The 19765-nt window shown below is 37.6% G+C and overlaps 1 protein-coding gene across 1 annotated transcript in view; it reads right to left on the bottom strand.

The window, feature by feature from the left end:
• The window catches only part of LOC115210606 (cubilin-like), a 267655-nt gene extending 248635 nt beyond the window's left edge, over window positions 1–19020 (bottom strand). Inside the window, exon 1 of the mRNA XM_036502575.1 lies at window positions 18785–19020. Within this exon, the coding sequence (XP_036358468.1) occupies window positions 18785–18894 (110 nt within the window). The 5' untranslated portion in view covers window positions 18895–19020. The remainder of the gene's footprint in view (window positions 1–18784) is intronic.
• Between the last annotated feature and the right edge of the window lie 745 nt (window positions 19021–19765).

Genomic DNA, 19765 nt, shown 5'->3' with positions numbered 1-19765 from the left:
GTACTTTGGTAGATAAATCAATTGTAAATTTTATTCTTCTGGAAATTGATTTTGCTTTTCATTCCTCTAAACATGATTTGATCAAAAAATGAAAATAAGATTCAAGGGATGCTTACAGTTGACTTTGAGTAAATGGCAATGATAGAGGAAGCCTCTATCATCCTTGCTGTATCTTACCCCTCAGGTCCTGAACTAATCATTAGGCCTAGCCCTTCTGTCCTAAAGCATTGGTCCTCTGGAATTCTCTCTCTACTCATATTTTTACCCACCAGGTTTTTACTTGCAATGGTCTTTAACCATTGCAAGTTTCACCAGTCTCAAAGGGCCTATAAAGATCATGGGAACTGCTCCTTCTTCCTGATTCAGTAAGTTGGAAAAAATGCAAGTCAGTGTTTAGTTATATCCTTCTATATTCCAAGCTTAAAATCACCACAACGTTGACTTTTATTTTTAAAACCTCAGAAAAGAAAATAACAAAATTTGGATATATTTTTAACATTCTCTCTCTCATTACTTTTTCCTTTAAATCCAATGAAAAAGATAAATCATTTTTAATAGCAACCTTCAAGTAGTAAGATACTCAAAGGCATGAGACAAGGTCTTAGTAATTGAGTGTTCTTTTAAAGATAACAAAGAGATAATTTTTAAAATATTTCATATGTTTTAAACTAATCTTCAATAACTTTTCTCTGATAATATTTAATCTCACATACGAAATAATCTCTAGTAATTAATATCTGGTTTTTAATACTCATTAGCTGTTAACATCCAGCCTCAAAATCATTTAATCTCATGGAAGACTTCAAACTAAAATTTGTAAACTACCTCAAAATACACCATGCAGTTTGAGATAGCTTACAGCTCTAAGTTTGAATTCTTTCATATGAGACCAAATGATTTTGATATTAGATGTAAAATGATAACCTTTGAGAATTAGATATTAGATATTTCCAGCAAATTTGGTGCTCTATCACTGGGCCATTTCTCTTTCTGTTATTTTTGACTTTGAGTAAAAGGCAATGAATGACAATGATAGGGGAAGCCTCTATCATCCTTGCTGTGTCTTACCCATCAGGTCCTGAACTAATCATTAGGCTTCGCCCTTCTGTCCTAAAACATTGGTCCTCTGGAATTCTCTCTCTCTGCTCATATTTTTACCCACCAGGTGTTTACTTGCAATGGTCCCTCTTTAACCATTGCAAGTTTCACCAGTCTCAAAGAGCCTATAAAGGTCATGGGTACTGCTTATTCAGTAAGTTGAAAAAAATGCAAGTCAGTGTTTAGTTATATCCTTCTATATTCAAAGTTTAAAATCACCACAACGTTGACTTTTTCTTTTTAAAAACTCAGAAAAAGATCAAGAGATAGAATATCAATGCATGATTTAAGCTGACAGTCTGACGGTTCATCCATTTTGTCATTTCCAATCTCCTTGTTTACAATGTAGGAAATCATTAGAGCTATGAAACAAGCTGCTAATTATTTCCCACATATGCCAGCGCCGCCCCGACTGGCTTCTGTGCCAGTGGCACATAAAAAGCACCGTCCGAATGTGGCCGATGCCAGCGCTGCATCGACTGGCTCCAGTGCCAGTGGCACATAAAAAAGCACCATCCGAACGTGGCCATTGCCAGCGCCGCCTTGGCTGGCTTCCGTGCCAGTGGCACGTTAAAAGCACCAACCGATCGTGGCTGATGCCAGACCCCCCTGGCACCTGTGCGGGTGGCACGTAAAAAGCACCCACTACACTCACGGAGTGGTTGGCGTTAGGAAGGGCATCCAGCCATAGAAACACTGCCAGATCAGACTGGGCCTGATGCAGCCTTCTGGCTTCACAGACCCCAGTTGAACCGTCCAACCCATGCTAGCATGGAAGGCGGACGCTAAATGATGATGATGATGATGATGATAGATGCTGCAAAATCTTCTGCCTCTACCAAATCCAGTCCTCAGTTTTCCTAAGTACCATAACAAATGAGGTTCTTAAAGTAATTCTGAATACCTGAGCCCTTATCAAATTTCTCAAGAAACCATCTTAGTAGCATATAGCAAATTATCTAAACTTATAGACACTACCAATATGACTTTTAATCTTTCAGATGTCATCATTACCATCTGGAAGCAATTGATATACTTGGAAATCTATAGAATAACTAAGTGTTAATTGAATAATTTAAAGTATGTAGGTTATCAGTTAATAAGTCAATTAATCCCAAAGCATCGTCTTTTAAAGACACGTGCAGAAATTAACTTGATTGTAAATAAATATCTCTCCATGCTAATATGATAAACAATACTATCTTGTGAAGGAAATATTTATATGCTTTTATTAAAGACCGAGCTAAACAATAAATCTAACTACAAACCCTACCCATCTAATGTACTTACTGTTAACAACTCATATAATAATTTGACAGCTATTTTTCAGTTAACTTAGCTTTAAAGAAACTGTTGCAAGTTGTAACATGCTGTACAATCTGTGTGATAAAGTGTTTTAGTCAATTTATTTCTTTAAATGATTATTTTTTTATATCAGTTGCTGGTAACATCTACAGTATGAGTCAAAAGGTCTATAGCTTCAGCCTGATACACACAAGAATTTATTTGCATTTATGTAGAGGTAAATCTTTATATATAAAAGTAAGGTTGTGTGCTGTCTGTCTCTTACGATTTAGATTCCTAACTACTCCCACATTTTGTGGTGCAGTTTAACCAAAACCGGGTATCTTGAAGTCGTGATTCATATCGAGCTCTTCTGGGTATTAGCGCGCGTCTACGATGAGTCTACGATTTAAAAAAAATTTACCATCAATTTTTCCCATTTTTAATGCATTTTTGGCATATATAAGGGAAGTAACTCTCTAAAAGTTTATTATTAAATCTCAAAACGTAAAAGGCTACAGTAACACCCTTTGTGGTTAGCCATATTGAGATGGCTATTATACTTTACATCTCTAAAAATGCTTATATAGTTATTTCCCTTACAAACCCGAGCAACACCGGGCAATACTGCTAGTTGCTTTATATTTTTTGAAGCTGTTTACTCAACGTATATCAGCACTATGTCTTGAAACAAAAGAAAATCATACATAAAATGTATGGAAACGAACCAAAACTTCTCAAAAGTTATTCTTTAGATATGAGATAATCCTACACAATAGTTTATAAACACTGATAAAATAAAGTGATGTAAATAATTTACTTGATTCCATACTCTCATCTCATTTAAGACAAAGAATAAAGAGTTACATAACTATTTCCTAACATTTATTGACCCTAGAATTATACATCTGCACACACACTCACACATATATAAACACACACACACACATACACATACATACATAACAATGGAATGTAAATCTTATCACAACAACAAACATAAAATAATTCATCTCTAGCATCATAATAATATATACTTATCCAGTGATATTTATCAAACACACTATTTATGTTACAATATTATTATTATAAATTGTAGTCTTCATACAACTATAACAATAGACATTTCATTTACATTCAAAAAAGGAAAACATATTTGAAGGTGTTACATTGATATGTGTATACATGTGAAGGTAGGTATGTGTACACGTGTGTGTAGATGCAAGGACACATACACACACACACACACACGCATCCACACACACATGCATCTACATACACACACACATGGATGTATTTGAATAAATGTTACAAACAGCCTGCAGGCTTTTATCTATCTGCAACATAAACCAAGTTGAAGAAACTGTGCCATTATTTTTGTCATGTGAGGGGAGAAAAATAATTGCTATCCCGTTTCTTTTTCATTAATAAAGGTAACTTATATAAGATAAAAAAGACAAGGTGAAGAAAAAATAGGACTAGTGCTCAACATCACCTGTGACAGACAAAGAAGTTGTTCTGTTGCTTTGTTCATTTGTCATTGCGACTGTTGACACCTCTCACTTGAGACCTCTTTTTATATATTTTGGCATTAAAAAAAGTACTCATACTTTTATGGTACTAAGCCTAACTGCAGTTACTGAAAGGCCTGAATGTGGAGCAGTAAAAGAGAGAATTGCTAGGTGTAAGTGACAGAGGTATAGCACAAGACCAATTTCGGGTCCTGGTTTTCAAAAAGATGCTCCATATGCCTGCAAAAAGGCAACTAAAAGAGAAGGCAATACAAAGGGCATCCAACCATAAAATACTGCTTCAGAAAACCAGACAAACATGAACCAGCAAGGAATATCTTTATATATAAAAGTGAAGTTGTGTGAGTGTCTGTCTCCTACGATTTAGATTCCTAACTACTCCCACATTTTGCGGTGCAGTTTAACCAAAAGCAGGTATCTTATAGTCGTGATTCATATCGAGCCCTTCTGGGAATTAGCACGTGTCTACAATGAGTCTACGATTTAAAAAAAATTTACCATCATTTTTCCGCATTTTTAATGCATCTTTTTTGCTATTATATAAGGGAAGTAACTCTCTAAAAATGCTTATATAGTTATTTCCCTTACAAACCCGAGCAACGCCGGGCGATACTGCTAGTCTGATATAAAATGATAAATAAATAACACTGGCACAGGGTCACAAATTTGGTGGTGGGGAGAGGGTGCTTTTGTTATCAGTCCCAAAGAGCAATAAAAGTTAAAGTTGCACGCAGTGGGATTTTAACTGGAAACATAGAGGTAATTAATTAAATAAAAACCCAGTGTTCTTTAGGCTAACACTGTACAGGCTCCACCAATCACCACACTCATTAAGATAAATAATGACTAAAATTACATTACTGAAAAAGTACACAACATAGCAATGAAGTATAGGTTGTTAGGTTTATGGTCATTAGGTCATGGTTTCAATTTTCAGACTGGGCAGTGTTTAATAACCCTTGAGCAAAGCCCTTCATTTCACGTTGCTTTCATTCACTCAGCTGAATGTGAGCATTAGCATCAGCTGGGTGAGGTTAGCACTGAAACAGACAAGCAGTCCCATTCAGAGAAGCGTTTTGAAGTCTGAATTGCTTAAATACCATGGGAAGTTGAATAGGTGTGAGACAGCCTTTAACGTTTTATATAGAGGGAGGGGGGTGTAAAGTTCCTAGCTTTAAGGGCATCATGAAAGGGCTGGTTGGAGGCCCCACCTTCCAAGTTCTTTTACAGGGCTTAGAAAAACTCAAGGACCATTGCAATAAGTGTAAGAATCTGAGAGGAGAATATGGTGAATAAAATCATAATTAACTGATCCACCTGTATTCTCTTTTACCCAAAACCAGGAGCTTTTCAGCATCCCTTTGTGTGTGTGTGTGTGTGTACATACATATATATATACACACACACACACTATTACCTTATAAAAATAATGATTTCTAACAAAGCCACAATTTTTTTATAGATATATTCATCATCATTATCATCATCATCATCATTAAAGATTCATCTTCCATGCAGGCATGGGCCAGATGATTTAACAGGGGCTGGTGCACCAGAGGACTGTGCCAAGATCTGTCTGTTTTGTCATGGTTTTTATGGATGGATGCCCTTCCTAATGCCAACCACTTTACAGAGTGTACTGGGTACTGTAAGGATTCATTCATAATCAAGGTACCTCAACATGTAAGATGCCAGAAAATGGTTAGGTATAATCACATACAGCTGACAGTGAAATAATATAACATTTCAGACATCAAATGCTGACAGGATATTGTAGTTATGTAAATACCAAATCCAATTAATAACCAATGACCTAACTCACTGATGGATCCTTAGTGTGGTGTAAGTATAAAATTACATCGACCCCAGTGTTTCACTGGTACTTAATTGATCAATTCCGAAAGGATGAAAGGCAAAGTCAACCTCAGCGGAATTTGAACTCAGAACATCATCATCATCATCATTGTTCGACCGTGGTCGAGACAATGGAATTTACCATGCTACGCCAGACTTCACGGTCCATCATGGCATTACGGAGGTCCTGTTGCTGGATGCATGTATCCCTGGAGATTACATCAGGGTAGGAGAGTGTGCGCCCTCTGGCATTGCGAGTAGATGGCTTCCAGAGGAGAAGAGTAGAAATTACCTCGTTTTCAGCTCTACAACAATGTCCAGCAAACTGGACTCTCTTACCTTTCACTCAGAACATAGTGACAGATAAAATAATGCTAAGCATTTCACCCAGTGTGATAACAATTCTACCAGCTCACCACTTTACTGTTAGTAGCAATAATAACAGTAATTATAACCATAGGGACAATGGATGCAAAAAAACAAATTATGGGTTAATTAGGTTTAAGTTTTATCTGTGAAATACAGTTGTTTTGAATTTTCTGCAGCAAATGGTCTACATTTGTGGTTGTAAAATGGAGGGCACTAGAAATGTGGTCTAGGGGCCAAGGGTGAGGCAGTCAGAAAAAGTTTAGGAATCGCTGATTTAAATGGTCAATCAGAAAATAGCCCACTTAGTTCAACTAGTGTTGTTTCCCAGTTGAATGTTCTAGTAGAAGAGAAAGTAGGTGTGGTCTAAATCAGGCATACACACTCACGCATGCATGTGCATGTATGAAGAACCATTTCTTGTCTCTGTGTTCCTCTGACCTCCTATGTAACTAATGCTAGGACTTGACTGGTATAGGAGGATGAAAAGCAAAGACAAACCTCAGAATGTTAAGCAGTGCAACTTAAACCGTTGTCACAATTCAACCCTAATGCAGTAAACCTGTGATTAAAAGCATTCTAGCTGTGACCAACTTGTCTCATATTCATACACAGCCTACTTGGACAATATAATTTTTTGTTTACATTGGCAGAGTATTATCTTGGAGAAATTTGGCTGCTATTGAAAGGAGGTTGAATGAGCACAAAGAGAGAGAGAAAGAGAGAGAGAAAGAGAGAGAGAGAAAGAGAGAGAGAAAGAAAGAGAGAAAGAAAGAGAGAAAGAGAGAAAGAAAGAGAGAAAGAGAGAGAGAAAGAGAGAGAGAAAAAGAGAGAGAAAGAAAGAGAGAAGAGAGAAAGAGAGAAAGAGAGAAAGAAAGAAAGAGAGAAAGAAAGGAAGGAAGAAAGGAAGGAAGGAAGGAAGGAAGGAAGGAAGGAAGGAAGGAAGGAAGGAAGGAAGGAAGAAGGAAGGAAAGAAAGGAAGGAAGAAGGAAGGAAAGAAAGGAAGAAAGAAAGAAAGAAAGAAAGAAAGAAAGAAAGAAAGAAAGAAAGAAAGAAAGAAAGGAAGGAAGAAGGAAGGAAGGAAGGAAGGAAGGAAGGAAGGAAGGAAGGAAAGAAAGGAAGGAAAGAAAGGAAGGAAAGAAAGAAAGAAGGAAAGAAAGAAAGAAAGGAAGGAAGGAAGGAAGGAAGGAAGGAAGGAAGGAAGGAAGGAAAGAAAGAAAGAAAGAAAGAAAGAAAGAAAGAAGAAAGAAGAAAGAAAGAAAGAAAGAAAGAAAGAAAGAAAGAAGAAAGAAAGAAAGAAAGAAAGAAAGAAAGAAGAAGGAAACCTCTATATGGTAACTTGACTTACTCTGCTAGAAATAACAGCAAAACATATCTACAAGCTTAAAACTATTTTATTGGAAAGGACATTGAAAAATGCAGTCCCAAATATTATTAAGAAGTCAAGATCGCTGCTCTTGGAATACCATTGACCATTTGACTGTTTAGTCAGGGATAACCTAGATTTAAACAAATGATGCAAATGACCTATTGATCTGCAACACCAACTTTAGGAAGCCAACCATGCATCTGATAACCTACCAATCAGAGAGCTACACTAGCCAGACCAATTACTTTCTCACCAGACAGTGGGATGCATGGTTGCTCTTCAAAACAAAGACCCTCCCTGCTGAAGAACATATCCCCCAGCATAGACTAGTCATTATCGACAACAGGCCAGAAGGGTGCAAAGAAGCAGACAAATCTGGAAAAGAAGGAATTGGAAGCTTAAGGACCCTTCATATGGTCAAAGATTTAGGGACATCCTAAAGGAGAAATTTGATGAGAGGGAGGAGGAGCTACAAACTTGTGATATAGAGGGCCACTGTGAATTCCTGTGAATTCCTGTGGGACAGACCAAATTTGTGGGTGATGCAAAGTCCCAACCAGACCTAGGGTAACGTGGTAGTGGAACAATGCCATAGACAGGGCCTTTAAAGCAAGGAAACAGGCCTGGAAGACCTGGAAGAGTGGGGGTAGCAGGGAACTGCATCAGATAGCCAGAAGGAAAGCTAGGAGACAGGTATATCTAGCCAAGGGAGAAGCAGAAAAGAGGAAGAATTGAAGTGTTCCAGACTGCAAGACAGTTTGTAAGAGTAAATTGTGATGTCATAGGAGAGAAATGTGTCCACATGAATGATGGTGCACTTATTTGCATTCAGTGATTCTGCAAAGAAAGAAGCTTGGAAATGCCATTATGAAAGGATTCTGAATGTAGAGAATGAATAGGAGGAGAGTCTGCAAATGTTGATTCAATTGGGGGACCAGCTACCTGAATCAACAGTACCTTGGCAGATAAAGAAACTAAGGACATGTCTTCAAGGACATGAAGACAGGGAAAGCTCCTGGTCCATCAGGAATCACCGCTGAGATGCTTTAAATATCTGGCAGTGTGGGTTATAGTCTAGTCACTCGTATTATAAATCAGGTGATTCACAAAGGAGTCATACACAATGACTGGTGTAGCAGCACCTTAGTCAACTGCTACAAAAGGTAAAGGTGAGGCTTTAGAAAGAAATAACTACAGGGGTATCAAATTATTGGATCAGGTGATGAAAGTTATGAAGAGGGTCATAGCCCAACTAATTAGGGAGTGAATTAGCCTAGATGAGATGCAGTTTGGTTTTGTGCCATGTAGGAGCACCACTGATGTTATATTTCTGGTAAGACAGCTGCAGTAGAAATACATAGCCAAAGGTAAACCTCTGTGCTTAGCTTTTGTTGAGTTGGAGAAAGCTTTTGATAGGATCCCCTAATCCCTTATCTGCTTGTCAGTGTGGAAACTAGTGAATAGACAAGTGGCTGATGAGAGCTGCACAAACCATCTACGGAGACGCTACTAGTAAGGTGAAGATTAGCAACAAGTATAGTGAAGAATTCAGTATACAAGTAGGGGTTCACTTTAGGCAATAACAGAGGAATTTAAGACAGGCTGCCCCTGGGAGCTCCTCTATGCTGATGACCTTGTTCTTATAGCTGAATCACTACCAGAACTAGAGAAGAAATTCCAGGTATGGAAGCAAGGTCTAGAATCAAAGGACCTTAGAGTTAGCCTACCAAAAACCAAAGTTTTAGGAAGTAGGAAGGCAGAGAAATCAAAAGTCCCTTCAGGTAGATGGCCCTGCTCAATCTGTAGAAAAGGTGTAGGTAGTAACTCTGTAAGATGCAGCCAGTGTTAGCTTTAGATACATAAAAAGTGTAGCAATATCAGAGGAAGGTTAACAGGGAAAATAGCTTTTGAGTGTGGTAGATGCACAGGTACACTAAATACAGAAAATCGACTCCATCAATTGCCATAGGGGTAAGCTAGAGGTAGTAGATATCTTCTGTTACCTAGGTAAACAAGTTAGTAGCGGAGGTGGATGTTCCAAGACCATAGCTGTCAGATTAAGATTAAGCTGGGCAAAATTTAGAGGGCTCCTGCCTCTGCTGGCAACAAAAGGTCTCTCACTTAGAGTGAAAGGCAAATTTTATAATGCCTGTGGGTGAACTGCTATGCTACATGGCAGAGAAACATGAACTGTGACAGTCGGGGACATGCATCGGCTTGAAAGAAATGAAGCCAGTATGCTTCACTGGATGTGCAATGTCAATGAGCATTCTTGACAGAGTATAAGCACCTTGAGAGAAAAGTTGGGCATAAGAGGCATCAGATGTGGTGTGCAAGAAAGACAAGTGTGCTGGTATGGTCATGCGATGCATATGGACAAGGACTGTGTAAATAAGTGCTGATCTCTGACCGTCAAGGGAATCTGTGGTAGAGTTAGACCCAGGAAGACACGAGATGAGGTGGGGAAGCATGACCTTTCAACTTTGGGTCTCACAGAGGCAATGACTAGTGACTAAGACCTTTGGCAATATGCCGTGCATGAGATAACCTGTCAAACCAAATGAAATCCGAGTCGTGGCTCATGCTGGTATCACATAACCAGTACCCATGCAAGTGGCACATAAGAAGCACCCTTCAAGCATTGAGCCTCAAAGAGCCAAGGTACTTAAGCTCCTTTCAGGTGTTGAGCCTCACAGATGCAATGAATGAGACCTTTAGTATTATGTTGGGATTGAGCAAACCCATCAAGATGAATAAAATCACAGTCATGGCACATACTGGTGCCATGCAAATGGCATCCATGCTAGTGGTATGTAAAAGCACCTTTCAACCACTGGGCCTCAAATAATACATACATAAATATATATCATTGGGCCTATATATATATATATATATATATATATATATATACACATATATAATTGGGTCTCACATAATATATATATACCTAAAAAATATAAATATATAATTTTTTTCATAGTTTCAGCTTAGAGCTGTGGCCATGCTGGAACACCACCATTTTGCTACACTGTTATTACTGAGAGCCTCCTCTAATATGTGACACTTGGTGTAGAATGGAGTTTGTAGCTACCCTCATCTGCACCTCTTGCCATGAGGTAGGTTCGTCTGGGACTCTCAACAGGAAGAGGTCCAGCCTTGATTTCAAAACATCTACATCTACTTCGTGCAGGTTCCTCAGGCTCTTTGGGAGAATATTAAAAAGCTGTGGGCCCCTGAAACCCAGGCTGTTGCATTAACTGGTCCTGAAGTGCGATGGCATTGCTAGGACCTTTGGCACTGTGCACTGGCAACCTGTTCTGGCATTGGTACAGCTTTCAATGCCAAACTTTGGCACAATTTCTTCCAGGGTCTTCCAGATGTATATTACTGCATACCTCTCCTGCCTTTGCTCCAGGGAGTAGAGTCTTAGCTGTTTCATCCTTTCCCAGTAGCTGAGCTGTTGCAAAGTGACAATCTTCTTTGTGAAGCGTCGCTAGATTGCTTCAAGGTCTGCTGTTAATTTTACACTGCTGGATGACCATAGCTGGGAGCAGTAATACAGGTGGCTTAGGACGAATGTCCTTCAGGGGACCATCATGGTTTCCTTTTCTCTGGTTCTGAATACATACATATATATATATATATATATATATAATATATATATATATATATTTCTATATATAAGAAGGTTTGGAGGTGATGTACAGATATTATATAATAGGAAAAATAAGGTACTCAGAGATCTGGATGGTTGTACATATACAAATATTTATTGACATGTCACATGTTTTTACAAATATGGTAAGACTCATATGCAGCGTAGTGGCTGACTCACAAACACACCAAATAAGACTATATGAACTTAAAAACTTCCTACTAGAACAGAAATACCCACTCAAATTAATAGAAAACGGAATCTCGAGAGCAATGAAACTGGACATCACACAACTCAGAACTCCAAAAAAGAAAAGCAAAGAAAACATCATCCCTTTCATAAACACACACAACCCTGGAGTTACTAACATGTTTCAAATCATACATTCAAACTTACCAATAGTCCTACAAAGCCCCAAAATGGGAAACCTATTAAATAAATACTGCATAAGAAACAGTAAATGCCAAGAGAAAAACCTGAAAAGACAACTGACAAGAGGAAAATTCTCATCAGAGAATGAAACCGAATTCTTTGTGAAAGAATATGGAGATAGTAGATGTGGGATCTGCAGTAACCCCATCTACAAATACATAGAGGAAAACAATGTGGAGACACATTCAAAGCAAATGCAAACATGAATTGCAATACACAAAGCTTAATATATTGCATAACCTGTCCCACATTCAAAGAGAACTATATAGGTAAAACTGGCAAAACTTTTCAGTTGCATATTTCAGTGAATAAAAATTGTTTTTCTTTGGAATAGAAAAAAAGTTTATCTTTATTTCTTCTTTTGCTGGTGTCTCAAATTTAGGTTAAATCAGTGTTTCTCAAAGGAGAGGCCTATGGGACGGTCGAACAAGTTGTTTTGAGAAAATTTGGTTTAAATGTTTGACAACTCAGCACCATCCATTGGACGGGGGGCATTTTGCTCACACATTTATATATATATACTCAACAAATCAAATGTGGATGTAATATACCTTGATTTTGCAAAAGCTTTTGACAAAGTGGATCATGGTATGATATGCCACAAACTGTGTGATCTTGTCATATCTGGAAAACTTTGAGTGGTTACATGACTTTCTGAAAGATAGAAGTCAGGCAGTAGTGGCCAATGGAGCCACTTCAATAAAAACACAAATAGTGAGTGGTGTTCCACAGGGCACTGTCTTGGAACACTGCTTTTCATAGTGACCCTCTCAGATATGCCCTCAACTGCCTGGATAGCCACCCTTGCTAGCTACGCAGATGATACGAAAGTCTCTCAGAAAATACAGAACCCCAGCGATGATGCACATCTGCAGCAGGAGTGGGACTCAATTTACAGATGGGCTGAGGATAATAATATGCAGTTTAATGCTAAAAAATTCCAATCCCTGCACTACTGGCATCCAAAACTGAATATGAAACTTACAGGGAACACTCCACAGGGAATTACAATCCCAGAGCCTAAATCTAAGAGGGTCCTGGGTATCAACATGAGAGACGATACTTCTTTTCAAATGCATATCGCCAGGATGGTGACAAAGAGCAGACGACTGGCTGGATGAATCCTGAGAACATTCGGAAACAGATTTAATGAAAACCATGATGATCCTCTGGAGGACATTTGTCCTCAGCTCCCTGGATTACTGCTCCTAGCTATGGCCATCCATATGTGTTAAATTAACAGTGGACCTTGAAGCAATCCAGCGAAGCTTCCAAAGAAGATTGTCTCTTAGCAACGGCTCAGCTACTGGGAAAGGCTGAAACAGCTAAGACTCTATTCCCTGGAGCAAAGGCGGGAGAGGTATGTAGTAATATACATCTGGAAGATCCTGGAAGGAATTGTGCCAAATTTTGGCATTGAAAGTTACACCAACGCCAGAACGAGTCAACACTGCACAGTGCCAAAGATCCCAGCAATATTATTGCACTTCAGGACCAGTTACTGCAACAGCCTGGGTTTCAAGGGCTCACAGTTTTTTAATATTCTCCCAACGAGCCCGAGGAACCTGCACGAAGTAGATGTAGATGGTTTGAAATCAAGGCTGTACCGTATCCTGTCAAAAGTCCCAGGCGAACCTACCACACGGCAAGAGGTGCAAATGAGGGTAGCTACATCAAACTCCATTATACACCAGTAATAACAGTACAGCAAAACGGCAGTGCACCAGCATGGCAAAGCTCTGAGCTGAAACTACAAAAAAAAAGATATATATTATATATATGGAACATATACATATATATAACATATATATATATAGCACGGATGCCAGTCATCGAATTTCATTTTAGATTTCACTTGCCCTAACTGGTCTTTGCAAGCAGAGTTTAGTATCCAATGAGGGAAAGGTACGCAAGGTTATGGTCTCACATGGATTTGCCACTTCTCAAGCACAGCATATTTCCAAAGGTCCCGGTCACTAGTCATTGCCTCGATGAGGCCCAATGTTCGATGGTCATGCTTCACCACCTCATCCCAGATCTTCCTGGGTCTACCTCTTCCACAGGTTCCCTCAACTGCTAGGGTGTGGCACTTTTTCACACAGCTACCCACATCCATTCTCACCACATGGCCATACCAGTGCAGTCATCTCTCTTGCACACATCTGATGCTTCTTAGGTCCAACTTTTCTCTCAAGGTACTAACACTCCAACTATGTGGTAGAATTGGTCTCTGCACATTTTCAGTGTTTATTGCTCAAGAGCATCTGCTACATACAAAAACTATCTTCACAGTTAGCCTTCCTTTGATATTGCTGCACTTCTTATGTGTCCATAGCTTATACTGGATACATCTTATCCAGTATAAGCTAGGGGGACAAACACAGACACACAAACACACACACATATATATATATATATATATATATATATATATATATATATATATATATACATATATGCGACAGGTTCTTTCAGTTTCCGTCTACCAAATCCACTCTCAAGGCATTGGTCGGCCCGGGGCTATAGCAGAAGACACCTTTCTCTTGGTTTTCTTGAGAAAATTGCAATTTGTAAGTTTAACGTAGTTTAATTTTTCGAATTTTAACCAATCGATGGCCTCTATTGAGCTAAAATCATTTGCTGCATCTAAAACTGAGACAACATCCTATCACTGACCCTAACCCTAACCCTAAATTTTAGCCTTTCGTTTTTTTTTCTTAATTGTTAAATCAATTTAATTGTTACGCGTGTGTCTAAAATTATTCATTTTGATTTTGTTTTGAGATACACGTGTATTGTTTAAAATATTTTCCATTGCTTAAGAAAAAAAAAAACGAAAGGCTAAGCCGAAAACAATGGAAAATAATTTAAACAATTAATAAACAAAATAATTCTGTAATTTTATACACACGCTTTCCGAACATAAACATAACAGTGACAGGATGTTGTCTCAATTTTAGACGCAGCAAATGATTTTAGCTCAATAGAGGCCATCGATGGGTTAAAATTCGAAAAATTAAACTACGTTAAACTTACAAATTACAATTTTCTTAAGAAAGCCAAGAGAAAAAAATGTTTTATTTTGATACATTCTACCAGCATACAAGTTTAAAAGTGTCTAGTTAACTAGAAATTGTGTTGAAAACTGCCATTCAAAAGGAAAAGATCCGCAAAAAAACCATCTGAAACACTACAAAGAAAGACTTCAGAAAAAAATCCCACTTCCATTGCGCACGCACACATTCACACATGTACACACATTCACATACCCTCCCTCTTACATACACACATATATTCACACAGCGTTGAAACGGTGATTTATTTTTTCAGCGTACTATTTTCATCATCCCACTACCAAGTATGACATGACCCCCTTCCTTTCTCATTCATAAACACAAGAGTATTATTATAGTAGATTATCTTGGTAACCATGGGTGCCATGGAAAAAAATACAAAGCCCAGCAACACCACCGGATCATTCTACACATCTGTGTAGTTTTTCGCACAATTCCACCCAGCCGTTTGACCGTGAATCCCAGGACAAGAAAGAATCGCCCATGTCAAATTTATATGTATAGATAATATATATATAACATATATATTCTTTTATTGTTAAATTTTTTTTGTTTCAGTCATTTGACTGCAGCCATGCTGGAGCACCACCCTTAGTGGAACAAATCATCCCCAGGACTTATTCTTCATAAGCCTAGTACTTATTCTATCGGTCTCTTATGCCGAACTGCTAAGTTACGGGGATGTAAATACACCAACATCGGTTCTCAAGCAAGAATGGGGGGGACAAACACAGACACAAATGCACACATAGGATCTTTTCTGTTTGACCGGCAGTTTTTTAAAATAATTTCCACGTAACTAAACACTTTTAAACTTCGTATACTGATAGAATGTGTTTATAAAACATCTTTTTCTCTTGGCTTTATTGAGAAAATTCTATAGTTTGTAAGATATTTGTTGTTCTTTTTTCTTCAATTTCTACAATTTCAACTAATAGGTGCAGGAGTGGCTGTGTGGTAAGTAGCTTGCTAACCAACCACATGGTTCCAGGTTCAGTCCTACTGCGTGGCATCTTGGGCAAGTGTCTTCTGCTATAGCCCCGGGCCGACCAATGCCTTGTGAGTGGATTTGGTAGACGGAAACTAAAAGAAGCCTGTCGTATATATATATATATATATATATATATATGTATGTATGTGTATGTGTTTGTGTGTCTGTGTTTGTCCCCCTAGCATTGCTTGACAACCGATGCGGGTGTGTTTACGTCCCCATCACTTAGCGGTTCGGCAAAAGAGACCGATAGAATAAGTACTGGGCTTACAAAAGAATAAGTCCCGGGGTCGAGTTGCTCAACTAAAGGCGGTGTTCCAGCATGGCCGCAGTCAAATGACTGAAACAAGTAAAAGAGTAAAGAGTAAAGAGAATTAATGACGTCTTTTGAAGTGAAAACATTCGGTGCCATATGAATATGAAACAGATTGGGTTTATTTACATTTCTGAAAAATAAAACACACCCTTCCCCCACCCCTAACCCTAAAACAGATTGAAATGCAATAGATCGATACTAGGGTCATAATTATGAGTGACAATTTCATATGACAATGCTAGAAAAAACTGCCGTTCAAACCGAAAAAATTCCACACATATAAACTATATATATATATATATATATATATATATATATATATATATGAGCAAAACGCCATCCCCCGTCCAATGGACGTTGCTCAGTTGTTAAACATTTAAACCAAATTTTCTCAAAACAACATGTCCGACCGTCCCATAGGCCTCCCCTTTGAGAAACACTGATGTAACCTAAATTTGAGACGCCAGCAAAAGAAGAAATAAAGATTTTTTTCTATTCCAAAGAAAAACGATTTTATTCACACAAATATGCAACCGAAGAGTTTAATGTACCAGTAATGATAAGGCTGTTGACGGGGAGAACACAAAATTGGTTTAAACAGTTCTTTTCATTATAAAATGATTAAGTATGCCTGTATTTCAATAAAATTTTTGGTTTTGTTAAACGAAGTTAAGGCAAAAAAAAACTTCTTGAGAAACCAAATAGTTTTTCCTTCCTTCATTCCAAGTTTGAAGAAGATATCTCTTTTGCATCTTACTTTTTGGGTCTCCTAAATATACTGCATTTTGTGGCATTATTTCAAGCCAGCCGGCTTTTTTGCACAAACTGCACGTGCACTTTTCTCGCATACGCGTAGTATCGATCGCAACAGCTGATGTACTTGCGCGTACATATGCACGTTCCCACGGCTTTATCGATCGCATTCTCACCTGGAATCGATTTTTGTAATTTTTTCAAGACTTATACACGCCCTGATACCGTCAGTATCTACATATTAAATTTGAGCGCAATCGGATGTAGGATGCCCGAGATCCTAGAAGACACACACACACACACGCAGACAGAACGGATTTTATATAATATATATATACACACACTTGGTACTACTAGTGAACAGTGGGCGCACTCCCGCATCCGCGCTAGCTAGTCGTAAGTAGTCGATCCTACAACGACTTGCACGTATGTTTGTATTTCAAGGCTGAATACATATCAAAGAAAATTAATTAATATTTTTCGAACAAAGTAAATAAAACGCAAAGTAAATCATTTTTTAAACTAAGTAAATAAATTATTTTTATAAACAAACTAGGGCTAGGGTTAGGTTTAGGGTTAGAGTTAAAAAGTCGTTGTAGGATCGACTACTCACGACTAGCTAGCGCGGATGCGCGAGTGCGCGCACCGGGACCACTGTTCGCTAGTAGTACCTACACACTTTATCAATTAAGCTGCAAAGACATCCCAAAAACTGGTTCACTTTCCCGTTCGTCGGACAGTTTTGGTGTGTGTATATATATATATATATTATATATAGTTTAAATTTGCAGAAAACAAAAGACGAAGACAGGTGAAGGAACAAGCAGGTGTATTAGTTTAATGCGCGGGAAGAATGGAAAAGTCTTTGACGCTTTGAGCCTCTGCTCTTCGACGGAACCGATTGAGAGGAAAAGAAAACGGAGAGAAAAAAAGAATGTGTAAGGATTAACGTGTTAACATGTTGAAATGACCGGAAGAAAGAAGCTATAAAAAATGGCACACTTAAGTAGGTGTACCCAAAACTATTTAATGAATATGAAATAAAATGTTCGTGAGAACACTTTTTGTATCTTTTCGGTTTGAACAGCAGTTTTTAACATAATTTCTAGGTAACTAAAAAATTTTAAACTTCGTATACTGGTAGAATGTGTTTATAAAACATCTTTTTCTCTGGGCTTTATTGAGAAAATTCTATAGTTTGTAAGATATTTGTTGTTGTTTTTTTCTTCAATTTCCGCAATTTCAACCAATCAGTGATGTCTATTGAGTTAAAAAGCATTCTGTGCCGAATGAATAAGTCCCTCGTTTAAGAAACAGATTGGGTTTATTTACATTTGTGAAGAAAAAAAGATACCCTTCCCCCACCCCTAACCCTGAAAGAGATTGAAATGCAATAGATCGATACTAGGGTCATAATTATGGGTGACAATTTCATATGACACCGCTAGAAAAAACTACCGTTCAAACCGAAAAGATCCCATTTTTTTTTATGGAAAGAGAAAAAAATATTCTTCCAAATATTATTGTTTTAACTAAGTGATTTTCGTTCGCGGGAGTTTATCCTGACACAACTAAAGTCACTAAACTGCCCTTCGTTTCTTCACACGATATCCTATCACCGAGACATTCTTTTGCTTCAGTATCATAGAGTTAATTCTAGGGTAAAACAAACTAGTGATGAGATAACAAGTAAAGATTCTTCAGCATACATCTATATCATATTCACTCGACAAATAAATATATGGCTTAACAAATTTATATGGAAGTGTTATACTTTTAAAGTCGATTCAGTACACATCTGATATATTTCTTTTATCGATCTCAATGAATGGAAGGTAAAGTCGAAACTAGAGAGATTTGAACTAAGAGTGCAGACGATCGAAACTAAACACCTGCATGCCATTTAGCAGACGGCATTGTCGTCTGTCTGTCCACCGCCTTTTCCAGTGGTCATTAAATAATTATTGAAACAGATTTAGAACTAAATAATCATTTGGAGTAAAATATTCTCAACTGTTAATTCTTAATAAACAAATGAAATAATAGCAAAATAAACTCACAGTTGGTTGGAAATGTCACGTTTCTTCCTTACTTCTGTTCCTTCTGATACCATAATGATCAAAAAGATTGCAGAGAAACTAAGGACGATGTTCACAAAAGAGATATGCATTTGGTCGTTTATATATGACTCTCAGTTTTTTTCAATATATATATGTTTAAGCCGCTAAATTTCTTCTCAGTTCTGAGCGCAGCTAAATTAACAACGTTTAGTGACACTTTTGTTGTTTTATCCGCCTCGTCTTATTCATTTGCTTTCTCATGTCCTTGTTTGCTCGTTTGATGGAAGTGTGTAAGTGTGTCTTTGCAATTATTCTTAGTAAGTTTATAATCACAAAAGACTTCTTTGTGCCAGTCACAAAGAAGTTAATTTATAAACGTATCCTCTCATGTGACATTCTAAACAAACAAGCTAATTAATTTTGAATTCCTTATCACACTGATTAATGTCGAATATTCACCATCTTTACACTATACAATTAAACCTGGAGATATTATCTTCAAAACAGATATATATATGACAATTATACGATGCATATTTTACTATCTTTTACACAGTTATTAAGCATTTTTGTAGCGCAAACCATTACTGATATCTGCTTACAAGAACCGTTGTAAGTATTGTAACCTAAAAAGACCTTTTGATACCGCAATTCCGATTTCCAATAGATTTCATTTTATTCATGGTTTTAATGCCATTTGAAAAGGTATGTCATCAAATCAGACATTTTTCTTTTACTCATCAGAAATCTTGAACATAAAATACATTTATATGAAGGACAGTAGAGTGACTCCAGATAGTAAAACGCTAGGCTAAATGTAATTACAATATGAACCTGTCTCTCTCAAACCTCGCCATGATGATATTTCCGGTATCCTGAAAATATGCGACAGTTACTTAATGTCTCAACACAATGTTTCTCTCTGGGAAAGACTTGTAAGAACTGAGAAAATACCGGGCAAAATGCCATGTTTAATAAAAT

Source organism: Octopus sinensis, linkage group LG4, assembly GCF_006345805.1.
Source record: "Octopus sinensis linkage group LG4, ASM634580v1, whole genome shotgun sequence".
Classification (NCBI taxonomy): domain Eukaryota; kingdom Metazoa; phylum Mollusca; class Cephalopoda; order Octopoda; family Octopodidae; genus Octopus; species Octopus sinensis.
The sequence above is the reverse complement of the archived record's forward strand: the minus strand, read 5'-3'. Positions and strand labels throughout refer to the sequence as shown.